Below are 19,245 nucleotides of genomic sequence, written 5' to 3' on the forward strand. Positions count from 1 at the left end.
CAAAAAAAAATTGTTGTTTGCCCCACCAAGATTTACATGCTAAAATCGCCACTGTCTCTGGCACTACCCATTGGCTGTGTTCGAAAGGATCAAAACCGCAATGTATCATTGGTTAATTGTGTATGATTGACTGATCTACAAATAACAATGAGTTGTTATTTATGATGCAATGTGATTTGTAGATCATCTGCTGGTGTTAACGACTGGGTATTTATAGGGCAACTCCTTCACTTTTCAACCTCATTTTCATTATCTCCAGCACAATACCAGTGTCAACATTATGTCACCTGTAGTCATTTTGATGCTTTCGAACACGGTCACTGTTGTTAGCTACAGCGCAAGGTATTGTTCAATGTACTTTTTCAAATTACTGCCTTATAGGAGCTAGGATTGGAATTTTTAACTGTGCTAATGCAGATACAAAAAAAACAGTAATGGAGAGCACTGCATAATACGGCGATCTAAGCAAATGAGGCATTTATGTTAAGTACATGGGGGCCGCCATCTTTATGCATGTCCCCTATTATTTGGTGACAGCCAAGAAATATGAAAGATTCAGAAATGTAATTTCTCCTTTTTATTATAGTAAGCTTAGTAAAAAAACAATATAAATTCCTACAAAAATAAAGACCACTTGTTCTGTAGCCTATAGAAAAAAATGGCAGCTGAGGAAATGTAGAATTACAAAAAAAATGTCATCTGAAATTAATTAACATTTGCATTATCTGTCTGTGTTTAAGTTGAGGACAAATAGGCTCCACACGTACAGTATATACAAACATGCCCTTCACCCCCCCCCCCCCCCCCCCCAACACACTTTTTAAAAATGTACTTATTTATAGATCTTCAACAAGATCGAATCCAGCTGATGTGTTGTCATTAAATGCCTGTTGAAAACAACTGACACTCGATGAAGAAAGATATCTTCTCTGAGTCCATTCATTCTGCTTCCTTTATAGAGGGAGGTGAGACTTTGTTGCTGCCCAGAGGGGGATCACATTCCAGGGGGTCCTCCTCTTCCTTGTATCCCCCTTCTGCAGTGTCCCAGGGGCCCAATTTATATCTGCCCTGCTGGCGCCACCCATAGAGCCCTCCCAGCACTAGCACACAAACACACACAGCCAGGAGAAATGATACTGCCACCAGTTCACTATGGTAACTCTTGGCTGTTGAGGGTTCATTGAGGTTGACAATGTCTTCTGGTTTCTCACTGCTGGACTGGGGGTCTGGGGTCATATCCTCTGGCTTCTCAGTACTAGACTTGGTGTTTGGGGTCTTGTCCTCTAGGTTCTCAGTCCTGGACTGTATGTCTGGAGTCTTGTTGGTTGTGGTTACGTCTGTGGTGATGACTGGATCCTCCCAAAAGGTGATGAGGTCTAGCTTCTCCTCAGTGTCGCTTGGAGTCTCCATCATGGTGGTCATCTGGTCTTTAGTCTCTGTGGTCCTCTGGATGTTTGTGGTGATCCGGATTTTAACAGCTGGAGTATCAATGGCCCGAGGGGAGACACTCTGTCTCACAGTGTAGATAGCTGCTGTCTCCTCATAACCCCTCTCCACAGAGATGCAGTGGTAGATTCCGAAGGTGTCAGGTGTGGCCAGGAAGACCAGACTCTCATCTCTATAGTGAAAGAATAGGTGGGGCAGAGCGCTTGCTTTGGTGGACTTCCAACTCAGGGTTGCCAGATTGGAGGATGTGGAACACTTCAACCTCACTACTTCATTTAGCTGTGCGTATACCTCCACTGGGGATAGAACGTGAGCACAGACAAATTAGTGAGTTATACATAGAGAGCAATCAATGCTTAAATATGATGGTTTATTACTGGTTTTATTACTTTATAATCCCAATACACTTGTGTCTGATTGTAGTGATCACCTGGCAGAGGTTTGGCTGTGAGGGAACCTTGACACTCCTTCGTCACGTTGCCATGCTCCACATCCTGCCGGCTGACAACAACAACACACACAAATGCAAAGATGAAGTGAGAGAAAGAGAGATGGAAAGGTAGGTGACAGACAGAGGAATGTCCATTAACATTGGTGCCTTGACAGTGTTCTCGTCAATGCACAAACACATGCATGAGTGCTAGGCTGAGATGTCAACGATTTCACTCTTTTTTTTAAAGTATGGAAATGCCACAGGGAACCAGCAGTATATGGAGGCCAGTGATGAATCTAAAGATCTAAAGTTGCACTCACGCATTGGCTGGAATGGCAGACACACTGGCACAGTGTCCACTGGCAGGGTCCCAGCCACAGAGGGGGTCTCTTGCCAAAACACACTGGGCACAGCTCTTATAGGATGGGCACTGGGACACAGGCACCTGGGTCACCCCTTCAGAGGTCCCCACATAAAGCACACCCTGCAATAGGAGGAACAAGCATCAAAAGGGTTTTAGTGGATGAAAGGCCAAAGACAGTACACAGTATACAGAGAAATGCCCATTGAAAACATACATTGACAAAAGTTAAGATTAAACAAATGTGTACCTTGGAGGTGGATAGAAGTATGTTTTTCACCAGCTGTGGTTGTCTGAACACTTGGATCTCCTCTATGATGTGGGTATCCTTGTTCAACAGTACAGCTTTGTGGAGAATCCCAGACTCTGACCAAGAGAAGAGTGAAAGACAAAAGTTGCAACCAAAAGAAAATGTGCTGTGACAAAATAATCTGCCATAGAATTTGGGATGGGAGTCGTATCACCACATGAGCAATTGGACAGTAGTTGACAGACCAAGATTGAAGAGCAATGTCCAGATTGAAAATAACTATTGACACACCAGTAAGCAGGAAGAGTATGGTGTAGTCCTGTCCATTGGCCGCTTGTGTCCGTAGTGCAGATACCCGACTGTAGCGCTGGTCAGGGGAGATGAGGACTGGTATTCTGCCCATCGGACGCACATTTCCACTGGCTAGGAAACTTTCCTTGACTGCCATTAAAGTGCTGTCTGGGGCATTGTCCAACCCACACTGACAACAAAAGGCCCATAAACTCAGTTATTACAATTGCCACACAGGAAACACAGGGGGTAAAGAGGATTTGGTCATTAGGCTAATTGCACAAGTCCATAAATCTACAACTATATAAATCTATTATAGCCACTCTGCAAAAAAATTGGTAAGCCATGAGAATGGATCCTTAGAAAGGACATTGTTCTCAACCCTGCCCATATACCCTACACTGAGTATACAAAACATTAAGAATGTCTGCTCTTTCCATGACAGACTGACCAGGTGAATCCAGGTGAAAGCTATGATCCCTTATTGATGTCACTTGTTAAATCCACTTCAATTAGTGTAGATGAAGGGGAGGAAAAAGGTTAAAGAAGGACTTTTAAGCCTTGAGACAATTGTGATATGGATTGTGTACAAAGGATTTAAGTGCCTTTGAACGGGGTATGGTAGTAGGTGCCAGGCGCACCGGTTTGAGTGTGTCAAGAACTGCAACGCTGCTGGGTTTTTCACGCTCAACAGTTTCCCGTGTGTATCAAGAATGGTCCACCACTCAAAGGACATCCAGACAACTTGACACAACTGTGGAAAGCATTGGAGCCAAGATGGGCCAGAATCCCTGAGGAACGCTTCGACACCTTGCAGAGTCCTTGCCCCGCCCCAACGAATTGAGGCTGTTCTGAGGGCAAAAGCGGGGGGGGGGGGGGGGTGCAACTCAATATTAGGAAGGTGTTCTTAAGGTTTGGTATACTCTGTGTATACTTCTACAGTATAGGAATGGCCCATCCACACCTTGCCCAGGTTGCTACTCTTGTCAATGTGAGAACTCCATTGGCGGTTTTTGAATATCTTGTAATTCCCAGCAAACACATCCTTGATGTCCCCAAGCCGAAAGGCACACACAGCAGACTGCCCTGAAGCCACTGACCTGGGAGTGGAAGGGGAGAGAAGAGAGATAGACAGAGGTTAGGAGGCCAGCAGGAGAGAGAGATGTGAAAGAGGGGGAAGAAAAATATTTAAACAACTCTTTTGTGAGAAAGTTAACCCAAATATTGGCACAATTGTTTGGTCATCTCATTAGACCTCCAGACATCTCATCTCACATATGCAGAGAGACATTTGCATGCTCTCGCTCACCATTGGGATGTGAAGATACCATAGAAAATAATATCTTGTGTGGGGTAGCCCTCTGATGGAGCGAGGGTGAACACATCCTGCATGATATTGAAAGGCAGCTCTTTGGGAGGCTGACAGAGAAGTTCGGCCTTAGCGAAGGAAGTCCAGCGTTTCTGCAGGATTCGCTCTCCCCCAATGTCATCCTGACACACCCAAGGACAACATATTGGTTTAGTAATAATCATGACATACAGTGCCTTCGGAAAGTATTCAGACCCCTTGACTTTTTCCACATTTTGTTACGTTACAGCCTTATTCTAAAATGGATTAAATAAATACAAATCCTCAGCAAACTACACATAATACCTCATAATGACAAAGTGAAAACAGGTTTTTAGAAAGTTTTGCAAATGTATAAAAAGATAAAAACAGAACTTCCTTATTCATATAATTATGCAGACCCTTTGCTATGAGACTCGAAATTGAGCTCAGGTGCATCTTGTTTCCATTGATCATCCTTGAGATGTTTCTACAACTTGATTGGTGTCCACCTGTGGTAAATTCAATTGATTGGGCATGATTTGGAAAGGCACACACTTGTCTATATAAGGTCCCACAGTTGACAGTGCATGTCAGAGCAAAAACCAAGCCATGAGGTCGAAGGAATTGTCTGTAGAGCGCCGAGACAGGATTGTGTCGAGGCACAGATCCTGGGAATGGTTCCAAAACAGTTCTGCAGCATTGAAGGTCCCCAAGAACACAGTGGCCTCCATCATTCTTAAATGGAAGAAGTTTGGAATCACCAAGACTCTTCCTAAAGCTGGCCGCCCGGCCAAACTAAGCAATCGGGGGAGAAGGGCCTTGGTCAGGGAGGCGACCAAGAACCCGATGGTCACTCTGACAGAGCTCCAGAGTTCCTCTGTGGAGATGGGAGAACCTTCCAGAAGGACAACCATCTCTGCAGCACTCCACCAATCAGGCCTTTATGGTAGAGTGGCTTGACGGAAGCCACTCCTCAGTAAAAGGCACTTGACAGCCCGCTTGGAGTTTGCCAAAAGGCACCTAAAGACTCTCAGACCATGAGAAACAATATTCTCTGGTCTGATGAAACCAAGATTGAACTCTTTGGCCTGAATGCCAAGCGTCACGTCTGGAGGAAACCTGGCACCATCCCTACAGTGAAGCATGGTGGTGGCAGAATCATGCTGTGGCGATGTTTTTCAGCGGCAGGGACTGGGAGACTAGTCAGGATCAAGGCAAAGATTAATGGAGCAAAGTACAGAGAAATCCTTGATGAAAACTTGTTCCAGAGCTCTCAGGACCTCAGACTAGGGTGAAGGTTCACCTTCCAACAGGACAACAACCCTAAGCACACAGCCAAGCCAACGCAGGAGTGGCTTCGGGACAAGTCTCTGAATGTCCTTGAGTGGCCCAGCCAGAGCCCGGACTTAAACCTGATCGAACATCTCTGGAGAGACCTGAAAATAGCTGTGCAACAACGCTCCCCATCCAACATGACAGAGCTAGAGAGGATATGCAGAGAAGAATGGGAGAAACTCCCCAAATACAGGTGTGCCAAGCTTGTAGCGTCATACCCAAGAAGACTCAAGGCTGTAATCGCTGCCAAAGGTGCTTCAACAAAGTACTGAGTAAAGGGTCTGAATACTTATGTAAATGTACATTTCCATTTTTTTTTTTTATACATTCGCAAAAAATGTCCAAAACCAGTTTTTGCTTTGTCATTATGGGGTATTGTGTGTAGATTGATGAGGGGGGGAAAACTATGTAATCAATTTTTGAATAAGGCTGTAACCTAACAAAATGTGGAAAAAGTCAAGGGGTCTGAACATTTTCCGAAGGCACTATAGTTCACTTTCTGGGGCCCTCTGTTTTGAGTGTTCTGAATACACCCCTGGACTTTTACAGTGCCTTCAGAAAGTATTCACACCACTTGACTTTCTCCACATTTTGTTGCGTTACTGCCTGAATTTAAAATGAACTAAAATTTTGATTTTGTGTCACTAGCCTACACACAATACCCCATAATATCAAAGTGGAATTACAGTGAGCTCCAAACGTATTGGGACAATGACAAATGTTTTGTTGTTTTGGCTCTGTACTCCAGCACTTTGGATTTGAAATTATACAATGACTATGAGGTTAAAGTGCAGGCTGTTAGATTACATTTGAGGGTATTTTCATCCATATCGTGTGAGCCGTTTAGAAATTACAGCACTTTTTGTACCTAGTCCCAATTTTAAGGGACCAAAAGTATTAGGACAAATTCACTTATACAGTGAGGGAAAAACGTATTTGATCCCCTGCTGATTTTGTAAGTTTGCCCACTGACAAATAAATGATCAGTCTATAATTTTAATGGTAGGTTTATTTGAACATTGAGAGAAAGAATAAAAATATAAAAATCCAGAAAAACACGTCAAAAATGTTATAAATTGATTAGCATTTTAATGAGGGAAATAAATATTTGACCCCCTCTCAATCAGAAAGATTTCTGGCTCCCAGGTGTCTTTTATACAGGTAACGAGCTGAGATTAGGAGCACACTCTTAAAGGGAGTGCTCCTAATCTCAGTTTGTTACCTGTATAAAAGACACCTGTCCACAGAAGCAATCAATCAATCAGATTCCAAACTCTCCACCATGGCCAAGACCAAAGAGCTCTCCAAGGATGTCAGGGACAAGATTGTAGACCTACACAAGGCTGGAATGGGCTACAAGACCATCGCCAAGCAGCTTGGTGAGAAGGTGACAACAGTTGGTGCGATTATTCGCAAATGGAAGAAACACAAAATAACTGTCAATCTCCCTCGGCCTGGGGCTCCATGCAAGATCTCACTTCGTGGAGTTGCAATGATCATGAGAACGGTGAAGAATCAGCCCAGAACTACACGGGAGGATCTTGTCAATGATCTCAAGGCAGCTGGGACCATAGTCACCAAGAAAACAATTGGTAACACACTACGCCGTGAATGACTAAAATCCTGCAGCGCCCGCAAAGCACATATACAGGGCCGTCTGAAGTTTGCCATTGAACATCTGAATGATTCAGAGGAGAACTGGGTGAAAGTGTTGTGGTCAGATGAGACCAAAATCGAGCTCTTTGGGATCAACTCAACTCACCGTGTTTGGAGGAGGAGGAATGCTGCCTATGACCCCAAGAACACCATCCCCACCGTCAAACATGGAGGTGGAAACAATATGTTTTGGGGGTGTTTTTCTGCTAAGGGGACAGGACAACTTCACCGCATCAAAGGGACGATGGACGGCGTCATGTACCGTCAAATCTTGGGTGAGAACCTCCTTCCCTCAACCAGGGCATTGAAAATGGGTCGTGGATGGGTATTCCAGCATGACAATGACCCAAAACACACGGCCAAGGCAACAAAGGAGTGGCTCAAGAAGAAGCACATTAAGGTCCTGGAATAGCCAGTCTCCAGACCTTAATCCCATAGAAAATCTGTGGAGGGAGCTGAAGGTTCGAGTTGCCAAACGTCAGGCTCGAAACCTTAATGACTTGGAGAAGATCTGCAAAGAGGAGTGGGACAAAATCCCTCCTGAGATGTGTGCAAACCTGGTGGCCAACTACAAGAAACGTCTGACCTCTGTGATTGCCAACAAGGGTTTTGCCACCAAAAGTACTAAGTCATGTTTTGCAGAGGGGTCAAATACTTATTTCCCTCATTAAAATGCAAATCAATTTATAACATTTTTGACATGCGTTTTTCTGGATTTTGTTGTTGTTATTCTGTCTCTCACTGTTCAAATAAACCTACCATTAAAATTATAGACTGATCATGTCTTTGTCAGTGGGCAAACGTACAAAATCAGCAGGGGATCAAATACTTTTTTCCCCTCACTGTATGTGTATTAAAGTAGTCAAAAGTTTAGTATTTGGTCCCATATTCCTAGCACACAATGATTACATCAAGCTTGTGACTTTACAAACTTGTTGGATGCATTTGCTGTTTGTTTTGGTTGTGTTTCAGATTATTTTGTACCCAATAGAAATTAATGGTAAATAATGTATTGTGCCACTTTGGAGTCACTTTTATTGTATATAAGAATAGAATATATTTCGAAACACTTCTACATTAATTTGGATGCTACCATGATTACGGATAGCCCTGAATGAATTGTGAATAATGATTAGTGAGAAAGCTACAGATGCACAAATATCATACCCCCAAGACATGCTAACCTCTCACCATTACAATAACAGGGGAGGTTAGCATTTTCGGCGGGGTATGATATTTGTGCATCTGTAACGCTTACTCATCATTATTCATGGTTCTGTACCCCACACATACAATTATCTGTAAGGTCCCTCAGTCGAGCAGTGATATTCTACCACAAAGACCAGGGAGGTTTTCCAATGCCTCACAAAGAAGGGCACCTATTGGTAGATGGTTACAAATAAAACAAGTAGACATTGAATATTCCTTTGAGCATGGTTATTAATTACACTTTGGATGGTGTATCAATACACCCAGTCACTACAAAGACACAGGCGTCCTTCCTAACTCATTTGTCGGAGAGGAAGGAAACCGCTCAGGGATTTCACCATGAGGCCAATGGTGACTTTAAAACAGTTACAGAGTTTAATGGCTGTGATAGGAGAAAACTGAGGATGGATCAACAACATTGTAGTTACTCCACAATACTAACCTAAATGACAGATTGAAGGAAGCCTGTACAGAATAACAAATATTCTAAAGTAAAACTGCAAAAAATTTGGCTAAGAAATTAACTTTATGTCCTGAATACAAAGCCTTAGTTTGGGGCAAATCCAACACAACACATCACTGAGTACCACTCTTCATATTTTCAAGCATGGTGGTGGCTTCATCATGTTATGGGTATGCTTGTCATTGGCAAGGACTAGGGAGTTTTTTTTTTGGATAAAAAGAAACGGAATAGAGCTAAGCATAGGCAAAATCCTAGAGGAAAACCTGGTTCAGTCTGCTTTCCAACACTGGGAGACAAATTCACCTTTCAGCAGGACAATAACCTAAAACAGAAGGCCAAATATACACTGGAGTTGCTTACCAAGATGACATTGAATGTTCCTGAGTGGCCTAGTTACAGTTTTGACTTAAATCAGCTTGAAAATCTATGGCAAGACTTGAAAATGGCTGTCTAGCAATGATCAACAACCATCTTGACAGAGTTTGAAGATTTTAAATAATAATAATGTGCAAATATTGTACAATCTAGGTGTGTAAAGCTCTTAGAGACTCACCCAGAAAGACTCACAACTGTAATCATTGCCAAAGGTGATTCTAACATGTATTCACTCAGGTGTGAATACTTATGTAAATGAGGTATTTTCAATACATTTTCAAAAATGTCTAAAAACATGTTTTCCCTTTGTCATTATGGGGTATTGTGTGTAGATGGGTGAGAAAAAAATAATCATTTAATCCATTTTTAATTCAGGCTATAACACAAAAAATGTGGACTAAGTCAAGGTGTATGAATACTTTCTGAAGGCACTGTAAATACTCTCCTGTCAGTAATCACAGAGGAAGCAGTAACATTTCTGGCTTGTGAAAAAGAGAATGTGCATCTCAAGAGGGTTCTCATATCCTACTCAGTAAATCTGTGCATGAATGTTGATCAGCTATAGGAGAATGGGGAGGGACATTGGCCTACCATTCATCAGGCTTAGGGGGCAATTCCTACTCTATCAATTTAGGTAATTAATTTAATTTATATTCATTAAATTGGAGAAGTTAACACATTATATTCAATGAGGATTTGTTTCCCAATTCATTAACTGGATTTATGTTGATTTCTCCTATATTAAATGGAATCGAAGCCCCATCCTGTTACTTACCTTGCAGACCTGGGCTACCCGCGATACTTTGAACTCATCCAGGAAGCTGTACTCATTTCCCACTTCACTGAAGAAGAAGTACACCTTCCCCTCGCTGGTGTCAGATGCGGAACTGATGAAAGTGGGCTCTGAAATAAAGGGAATTACACAAACATCTCAGACAACATGCTATTCAAGCACAGACAGGAGATACAGTACATGAGTATGTGGACACCCCTTCAAATGAGCTATTGAGCTATTTCAGCACACAGCAATGCAATCTCTATAGACAAACATTGGCAGTAGAATGGCCCATACTGAAGAGCTCAGTGACTTTCAACATGGCACCGTCATAGGATGCCAACTTTCCAACAAGTCAGTTTGTCAAATTTCTGCCCTGCTAGAGCTGCCCCGGTCTGTGCTGTTATTGTGAAGTGGAAACGTTTAGGAGCAACAATGGCTGCGAAGTGGTAGGCCACACAAGCTCACAGGCGTATTGTGTAGATATCGTCTGTCCTCGGTTGCAACACTGAAAAAAAAAAAAACTAGTTCAAAACTGCCTCTGGAAGCAACATCAGCACAGCCTGTAGTCCTAAAAAGTGGAAATAAGTCACCTCTGGTACGTTCGGCCATTCCTATGGAGGAAATTAATGGGGAAAGAATGGGGTTTTGGGATAAACTTAGAAATTAAGGTCTGAGGTTAACACAGGCTTAGGAGATCTTATAAGTTTTGTTCTATGAGATAATATCAGTCAGTTAACATGACCTTTATGAATTATGAAGCCTTTATGTACTTGTTTTGAATACATAAATGATTCAAAATTCACAAAAAGTGACGTTAGCTGATGAAGATTATCTTATAGAACAAAACATATAAGATCTCCATGCCTGTGTTTACCCACATGAAAAAAGACTACAGTTTACTATAGAATACTACAGTACTTTCTATAGAAATCTATAGTAAACTATAATATACTGTAGAAACTATACTACACACTGTAGTATCCCACAATCATGTAGTGCTTACTATAGAATGTTGTAGTATACTGTAGAATACTATAGTAAATACTACAGTAGTATCCGCAAAAACACTACACTTTTTTAAACTATAGTAAATACTACAGTATTCAATTAGCATATCTCCATTCCCTTCCCCATTTCCCATTTTGTGCCACCCATAAGTAAGAACCAACATGCCAATATATTGTGTTCCCTACAGGTTATAGAAAAGAGCAGAAGCTCTGAACTATCCGTTCAGAGCCCAGTCCTACCTACTGACAGGTTATGGAAAATGTGCTCTTTTAGTATTTCTCCAGTAGGTTTCCTCAAGGAGAAAGCCTGCACTTCTATGTCAAAGATAAAACAAAAACACTATAGTAAATACTACAATAATGTCTGCAAAAATGCTACAGTAAATACTACAGTATACTACAGTCTGCAAAAACAGTATAGTAAATACAACAGTATACTACATTAAAAAAAACTACATTCATCACAATAGTATATACTACAGTTTTCTTTTACTACAGTATTTATACTATAGTTAACTGTAAATACTACAGTATACTATAGTAAATACTACAATATTCACTGCTGACTTTAGTCCACAAAAACACTACAGTGAATACTACATTTAAATCCAAAAAAACTATACAGTGAATACTACATTTAAGTCCGCAAAAACACTACAGTGAATACTCTAGTATGTACATATACCATAGTATACTATATAATTTTTTCATGTGGGATAACACAGACCTTATCTTCGGTGTTTATCCAAAAACCCTCCAAAACCTCCATAGGCTTTGGCCAACGAACAATGGTGGAGTAAGTGCCAACAAAAATATGTCAATACTATTGATCTCTATTTGTTGAAGACCACTCACCATCCAAGTTCACTGAGGTATCCTGGCTAACATCTGGGCGACCATCTTTACTGAGATGGCGGGAGACCATTGGTGTCTTACCCATGAAGTCATTTGTAGTGGCAGTGAAAAGCTCACCATCTACAGAGAAACATGTTAAAAATTGAGGTATCTGAGTGACAAGAACAAAATACAGAATTTTTGGGGAAGTGTTGGTGTCTTCTTGGCAATTATCATGTGGCTTCGTCACGAAGGCAGTCCACTAATTCAGCTACAATTGGCTCTCCACAATTGTCCATCTCACCAACAGAGATGGCTGTATTTCTTTGATATGGGTTGAATGGGCAGCGACCTCTTGCTTCATTGTATTTGCTGGGGACTTTGGCCATGGTGAGAGTGTCTTTGTCCTGAGAGAATGAGAGAGAAAGGGAGAGAGACAGACACATTGAGAGAGGGGGAGAGTGGAGGAATTATAGGACCATAAGTGGAAAAAAGAGAGAAGGGTCATTAAAAGCGTGCTATAGGTTTCATTATCATATGAATACTCAGAGTCTATCCAAATATGACGTGAAGGAGAAGAACAGAAGGCATTAGGAGAGTGTAGAGTCTTACAATATAGGTATCATGAGGGTTGTATGCAAATGTTCCACAGGCATACAAGTGGGTGGCATTGATGGGTTGCAGCACTCGCACAAAGTTGGGACAGTCCGTCTGAGGAAAGTAAGTACATAGGCAGATATCAAAGAGGTGAGAGTGGTTCCCATGGTTTCTTGTGAAGGCAAGTGCGTGCATTTAAGTGCATGAGGACCACAATGAATACCGTGTTTTTCTTGCCCTTACTGGTACACATGTTTAGGTCCAATGGAGATGGCTTCCATTCCATCTATAGGAGAAACAGACAGCGAGAATATCCATAAGACTGTTGGAACCTTTTATAAACTTCTCTGATGAAATATAGATAGCTCCCTCTTCCGCTCTAATGTGCCTACTTTAGTCTTCATGGTAATGACATCAGGCTGGCTGACATCCAATGAGAGCACAGCATCTCGTGCCCCTACGAACAGAGTGGAGCCGTCGTCGCTTAGCAACAGTGTGGTAGTGTTTCTAATGTCTGGGTTGCTGAAAAAGGGAAGGGGTCTCTCTGTGCTTTCTGAAAGGAAAGGCAAATAAAAATGTTATGATTAGGATGTATGTTTATTGTGTGGACCACCAGTAAACATTGGACCATGGGTATTGATACATTGTGTTTGATACCCTTCCATTTATTCAATAAGCCCCCCCCCCCCCCCCCCCCCCACACCACCACCAGCAGCCACCACAGCTAAGAAGTTATAATGGGGTTCCATACTATAGCAGCTAGTGCTCACTTTTAGACTGTGAGAGTTAGCTCATATTCTCATCTCTTTGTACCACAACCATTGTAAAACGGCATACGTACTGCATATATATATATATATACAAACAAAAGCTCATCAGACTCTATGTGGTCTCACTTTTGAACATGTAGCGCTGTGCACAGTTTATTTTTAGATTTTGAGTGGTTTGGCCTTTGAATCTATCGTCTTGAATCTATCATCGCGGGGGTCTTGCTTTCAACTTACTCTTGAAAGTTGTAATAGTAGAATGCACAAGGTGACATTCCTCATCATGTCAGTCATTGCATACCTTAGAGAGCTATTTATAGCTTGTCAGAAATGTCCAGATCAACTAGCCTATGTCTTTCACAAAAGCTCCCAACCTACAACCTATATACTTTTTATGGACACAGTATGCTTACATTATTAGTTATCAACTATGTCAGCTAAAGTTTTTTTAGCTAGGTTTTTTAGCCCATAGATTTTGTTGTAATGTTTGTGTCATTTAAATATACATTAGACATGGCAAAATCTATAGAATTGCAAGAAATGTAGCATTAAAACTGCAACATTTTCTCTGCACCCCATGACAAAATGTGTAGAATTGCAGGAAATTAGCTTTAAACATGCAAAATGTTCTCTCCACCAACAAAAGAGATGTGAACAGTTTGTGTCATTAACAGTGCTTGTGCTCATATAAATAGACGTGGCGCAGATGCGTGCAGGGGGGGCGCGGGATGTTCTCCAATGCTGGAAGGGGGGCCTGAGTGAGAGAGTTTTGGAACCCCTGGCTTAGGTTATGTGCCTTGGTGTCTATTGTGCCATCATGTTTCATGCCACTGTTGTTTCTTTAGGTTTAGCGGAAGAGGCACAAACTGAAACTCAAGTGAAGTGCATACAGCCACAAGCTGAATGATTTGCAGAGGAGCCAGATAGCAATTTACCCAAAAAGGTAGCTAATAAGCATGTTTTCTATGCCAAGTTGCAACATGTCTCAGCGGTTCAACATGAGAAAGTGTTTTGGTCATATTATATCCTGACAAATTATATATTTACATGAAATAAACGTGAAATAATATTATCTGACTTGCCTGAATGCTAGAGTTACATATTTGCTAGATTCACACACACACATGCAAATACATGAAAACCCAAATCCTAGTAAATGGACATGAAAAAACAATAATTCACCAAATGTTCTACTAACCGAGGGGGAAGGAGATCCGTGGAGGTTCCAACCCCAGGGAAGGGGTCAGGAGAAGCCCCAGTAGAGCAGAGAGACGGCAGGCCAAGCTCCCATGTGCCATGATGGGGGTGCTCCTCTCAACAGGACCGGCTGGAATACCTGGATGGAGATTGAGGCGGAGGTTGTGGAATGATCTGTTCTTGAAGAGGACTGTTCTTGAAGAACAGACTTGATCTGTTCTTGAAGAGGAAAGCGTGTGAGTCTGGCTGTGCCAAGAGCTTTGTTCCACACTTGTGACAAAGGTGTTGCAAAGCTGAGGCCTGCATCGTCTGACTTCCTCTCGTCATCACCATTACTTGGGTCGTTCCACAAAGAGTGCCGTTTGCAGCCCTTTGATATTTTAAAGTAGAAATTGTGCACCAATATTGCATTTTAAAAGCCTGTTATATTAAATAAAGTGCCATGCCCTGTTAAAATAGACCACATGGAGAATTCAATAAATCAGATTTTTTTTATGAATAAAGACTTGATAAAGTGCAACCTCTGACTTCTAGGAGGATTTTAACCCACTTAACCCCAACATTTATCCAAGTTTTCACCATCATTGTCAAGCCCTAGTTATTTTGTTGCTTTGACAAAGTCATTTCTGAATATTATTATTAAATATCAGGTGATTAGTGATTCATTTTCGCACAAACATGTACATGTCGGTTGTTTTGCTCTAGGACGCCCACAGGCCTCACAAGACTTGTCTGAAGGTCCCGGGTACCAGTTGAAAAAAATGAATGGAAGTACAGTATATGTAGACAGTTTTGTGCCAAAAATAAAGGGTTAAATGCATGTAAAAAATATAAAATATAAAATAAAATAATAATAATAATAATAATAATAATAATAATAATATGCCATTTAGCAGACGCTTTTATCCAAAGCGACTTACAGTCATGCGTGCATACATTTTTGTGTATGGGTGGTCCCGGGGATCGAACCCACTACCTTTGTGTTACAAGCGCCGTGCTCTACCAGCTGAGCTACAGAGGACCACTCTGTACTCTATACCTCTCAGATATAGGACAGACACTTCAGAACAAACTTTGTTTGGATTGTTTTGGGGGACTATCTGTTGTTCCATGTAGTGAATCTGTTTATTATTTTTAGGGATACTTCAAGTGGTCTTAAAATTCAAAATCAAATATATAAATTATCCTTGGTATGATATTCTTAAAACAATTCCATATGTTAGTTTAGTAGAACCCCCCCTTCCCCGGCTTAGACAGGGTTTAGTCTGCAGAGGGTTTTAATAGTAAAATCATAGTATAAAAAGCAGGTGAGTTGGTTCTACTATTTTTTGGCCATTTTGTGATGGGGGAAAAAATCTAGCGGCAGGTAGCCTAGCGTTTAAGAGCCTTGGGACAGTAACCAAAAGGCAGCTGGTTTGAATCTCTGAGACAAATAGGTGAAAAATCAGTAATTGTCCCCTTGAACAAGGCACTTAACCCTAATTGCTCCTGTAAGTCGCTCTGGTAAATGACGTAAATGAAAACTGAGTGGGTCGAGCGTAACATGTCAACCCTGTTACCAATAGACAGGCTAGAAATGTTTTACAAAATATTTTGTGAAGCTTGCATTCAATTGCCACTTTGTGTTACACACAAAAAGTTTCCATTCCCCCTGTCAAGGGGATTTATGGTGGATGTAAGATGAAATTGTCAACCCTGTTATGGTCAACCCTGTCACCTCTGTGGGAGGAAGTGCATTGGGCAGAGGTTGGCAGACCTACATTTTTCAAAATAAAAGATGAATGTCAAGCACAGAGGCAGTCATTTTGACTGCATATTAAATAAACATTTAAATATCTCTGCCATTGTTTTAAGTCATGCCCCCCTCCGTCCTTGACTATTCCTAAATAAGTCTATTTAACACACATATATAGTTAGAATTTCGATTTCATGAACAGAATGTGTTATAAGCAGTTGTAAGAGGACATTTTTTAAAAATCCCTGGAGCAGCAAAAAGTTACTTTTTCAAATCCTCCTACAGTCACATGCAGGTAAGATGTTTTGATTTCTATATAGTATCAGAAAAAAATATATTCTGAAGTTTCCAAAACACTTACCTTGGCCAAAAATAAATGTTGTCCCATGCGCTCCACACGCGACAGCAGATATGGTACAGTAACCAACTAATTAAAAGGATGAAGAATAGGTAAGCATTTCAATACATTTTACAAAATAAACCAACTCATCTTCCATTTATTGGAGATATGGGAAAATAGGCTATTTTTTTTTGTCTAAGACAACTTCACAATTCATAGCAAATGTTCAGAGGAAGTCTGACTTCTCAGAATCAAGTCCTCTATTTATGTTCTGTTTCCTTCGGTGTTAAATGTGAGAGCGACATGACATTTCTCACATCTGCATCCCCTGAAACCAGTCGCTCCGAATCCAGGCTGCATGCATATACAGTACGCACACTCACACCATGTATGAGAAGAATGTATGAGATCAAATTGGCATGCAAGCTATTATCATCAGCCAGTGAACCCCTTCCTCCTTCCCAAGCACTCAGTGTTGTTTCAACTTAGTTGCACACCCAGTGCTGTGATAGCACTGTGTGAAAGGGTAAGTCAGCCCAAAAGGTTAATACAAATGTGGAAAATTAAGCAGCCAACAAAACCAGTCACTTTTCCCGCAGTCTGTTTTATTTCCCTCAGCAGCAGTGTACGTCTCAATTGAGACAGTAGGAAAACTTCAGACAGACAGAGGTCAACATAGAACAGTCTCCTGAAAAGACACTCCCATCATTGCATTGAGCTAAATTCGTAACAATTCATTTTACATCTGAGTGTTCTCATACTGATAATCAGACGTATTAGAAATGTAAGACATATGAATAGAACCAAAGGGAGAGTGTGTTTGAGAGTGAGTGTGTTCAGAACATTGGGACAGATCATTGTCAGTAGAAGGTCAAAAAAGGACGTTTAAAAATTCTAAAGCAAATGGACCGATGGAAGGCATAATGTGCCATTTAGAGGTTTTCATAATCAAAGTTGACAACTTTAGTAATTAATCAAAATAATTAACAGTCAAATGATCTGAAATGCTTGTAATGTATATTGCATACCAGTACTAATTTATCCAAATGACCAAGAATTATTGGCAGATTTCAAAGGATGAAGAGCATCAGTTACCAATTTCAATTATCATACCTGCTAGCCAAGTTCTCTTTGAATAAATAGGCCACCATTGATACTCAAAATCATCTATTTGCTGTATGTTGCCGTGGAGTGCTGTCAAATTCAACCACTTGGGCTTCATAAGAGTTGAAAGAGAGTGCTATCAACTTAAAACTCATAAGGCTTGGAATTAATCACATTAAACAACCTTAAATAGAAGACAAACAAGGACGTTTTGACTTGGAAAACAATCCTTAACTAGAAATGAAATACACTTTCATGACATCCAGGCAAAATAAATACTGTTGCCTGTTGACATACAGCCCCTGTACTGGCGGCCCACCACTTCAGGAGGAGTCATACTGATATTGTGGTTTACCATCACAACACTTTATATTAAGTTGCCCTTATACCATGTAGTTACTCAAACTACTTTGGTAACTAGCTGTACTGCAGACAAGGAACACACAACAATGCTTGAATTGCACTAAAAGGATAAGTGACAAATTATGTTTTACATGGCATTGCTGTGACTTAATGTAAAGTGTGAGCCTATCGTTTTCTTCTTACATTCTGTCGGTGTGTTTCCCCAGTTTAAGAAGTGAATCCCATGGCTTGGTTTTAATTCACCTGAATATGTGAAGACTCATTTAAAAGAGCTCCTCATTCTAAGAGTGCAATGAACTCATTTGGGCCAACACTGGTACGTCACACAACTGATCACCAAAGGTACAAAAAAGGCAACCGACCTTCTGTCACAGCGTAGGTCAGTCTTCGAAGAAGTGACCTCGCGTTTCACAAGGTTCAATCTACTTCCCCCCTCACTTCTCCTGAGATCCATATCTTTGGCTTTTAAATAGTCCTTATTGTAGAATTAAAACTAGTAGGCAAGTTCCAATTCTATGCTATTTACAGTTCTGCAGTTACAGTTAGTTGTACTGCTCTGCAACTGAAAACAACTAAAGTTCTGTGTCACTATTCTCATTTAATCTCAAGGTTTAGTCAGAGAGGGTTGCATGCAAGGTCCTCCCCCTCAATGACACCATTGTGATGGAGATCAAAGGAATCATTGCGGTGAATGAAAGTGTTGATATGCTTCTTTATTCCAGAAAGAGAGCAAGAGGTGGTCAGGACTCGTTTCCTGAGACCTGCATTAGCCAAGCCACTTAAAATAAAATACTGCAAAATGGTGCAAAAGTGGTGGCCACAGTCAGATTGGGAGGATGACTTGGGCTTCAACCTATAAGTAGAAGAGTAATAAGCTGTTCTGAAGCATCACAGGGCACATTCAAATGTGCAAGTGCCATAAAACCAGTACTGGGCCTTTAATCTCTATTGAGCTTCCCCTCTGTGTAGACATCCGTTTTTGTAATTGTCAGTTAATGTCAAAAGCCACACAGTTTTCATGTAGTGTTACTTCTTTGATGGATACTTAACTACATCCATCCAGTTTCTTAATGGCCAACGGATCTACCCGACTGAACATTCCAGACCTTCTCCGCTTTGCTCGGAGCCCCAGTCTGTCTCAACACGGCAGGCAACCAACCAAGGCACCTGTCAGTCTCTCAGGAGGAAGACAATAGGAAATACTTTGGGGGGCAGGGAGAGTGAAATGCAGCATTCGTTTGGAGACATCTGGGTTCTGAGCCGTCCTATAAGGGTCTCCATAATAAAACACTTGGCTGAATCAGTGCAATTCGTGCTGTCAGGTCCGGTTTAAGAGAATCTCAGAATCCTATTGGTTTTGTGGATCTTTGTCGG

General features: G+C 41.2%; 1 protein-coding gene across 1 annotated transcript; it reads right to left on the reverse strand.

Annotated features, from left to right (window-relative positions):
* Positions 1–850: 850 nt before the first annotated feature.
* Positions 851–14,466, reverse strand: LOC311125624 (semaphorin-4A-like). Its single transcript, XM_084158422.1, has 14 exons — positions 14,331–14,466; positions 12,758–12,918; positions 12,589–12,651; positions 12,381–12,479; positions 12,073–12,175; positions 11,790–11,909; positions 9,925–10,052; positions 4,091–4,272; positions 3,746–3,881; positions 2,782–2,971; positions 2,491–2,606; positions 2,200–2,363; positions 1,877–1,947; positions 851–1,742 (listed from the first exon to the last, which is right to left on the reverse strand). Exons 1-14 carry the CDS (start codon positions 14,428–14,430, stop codon positions 940–942), a joined length of 2,436 nt encoding a protein of 811 aa, XP_084014548.1. The 5' UTR covers positions 14,431–14,466; the 3' UTR covers positions 851–939.
* Between the last annotated feature and the right edge of the window lie 4,779 nt (positions 14,467–19,245).

Source organism: Coregonus lavaretus, assembly GCF_964263955.1.
Source record: "Coregonus lavaretus genome assembly, chromosome: 3".
Lineage (NCBI taxonomy): Eukaryota > Metazoa > Chordata > Actinopteri > Salmoniformes > Salmonidae > Coregonus > Coregonus lavaretus.

Bases quoted from the DNA above. Each gene is read 5' to 3' on its own strand.
- LOC311125624 (XM_084158422.1), bottom strand. From the start codon at position 14,430: ATGGCACATGGGAGCTTGGCCTGCCGTCTCTCTGCTCTACTGGGGCTT. The intron at 12,652-12,757 runs GTAGGCACATTA...TTTCTCCTATAG, and splicing joins TCATTACCATGAAGACTAAA to ATGGAATGGAAGCCATCTCC. The intron at 10,053-11,789 runs GTGAGTGGTCTT...CCTTTATTTCAG, and splicing joins TACCTCAGTGAACTTGGATG to AGCCCACTTTCATCAGTTCC.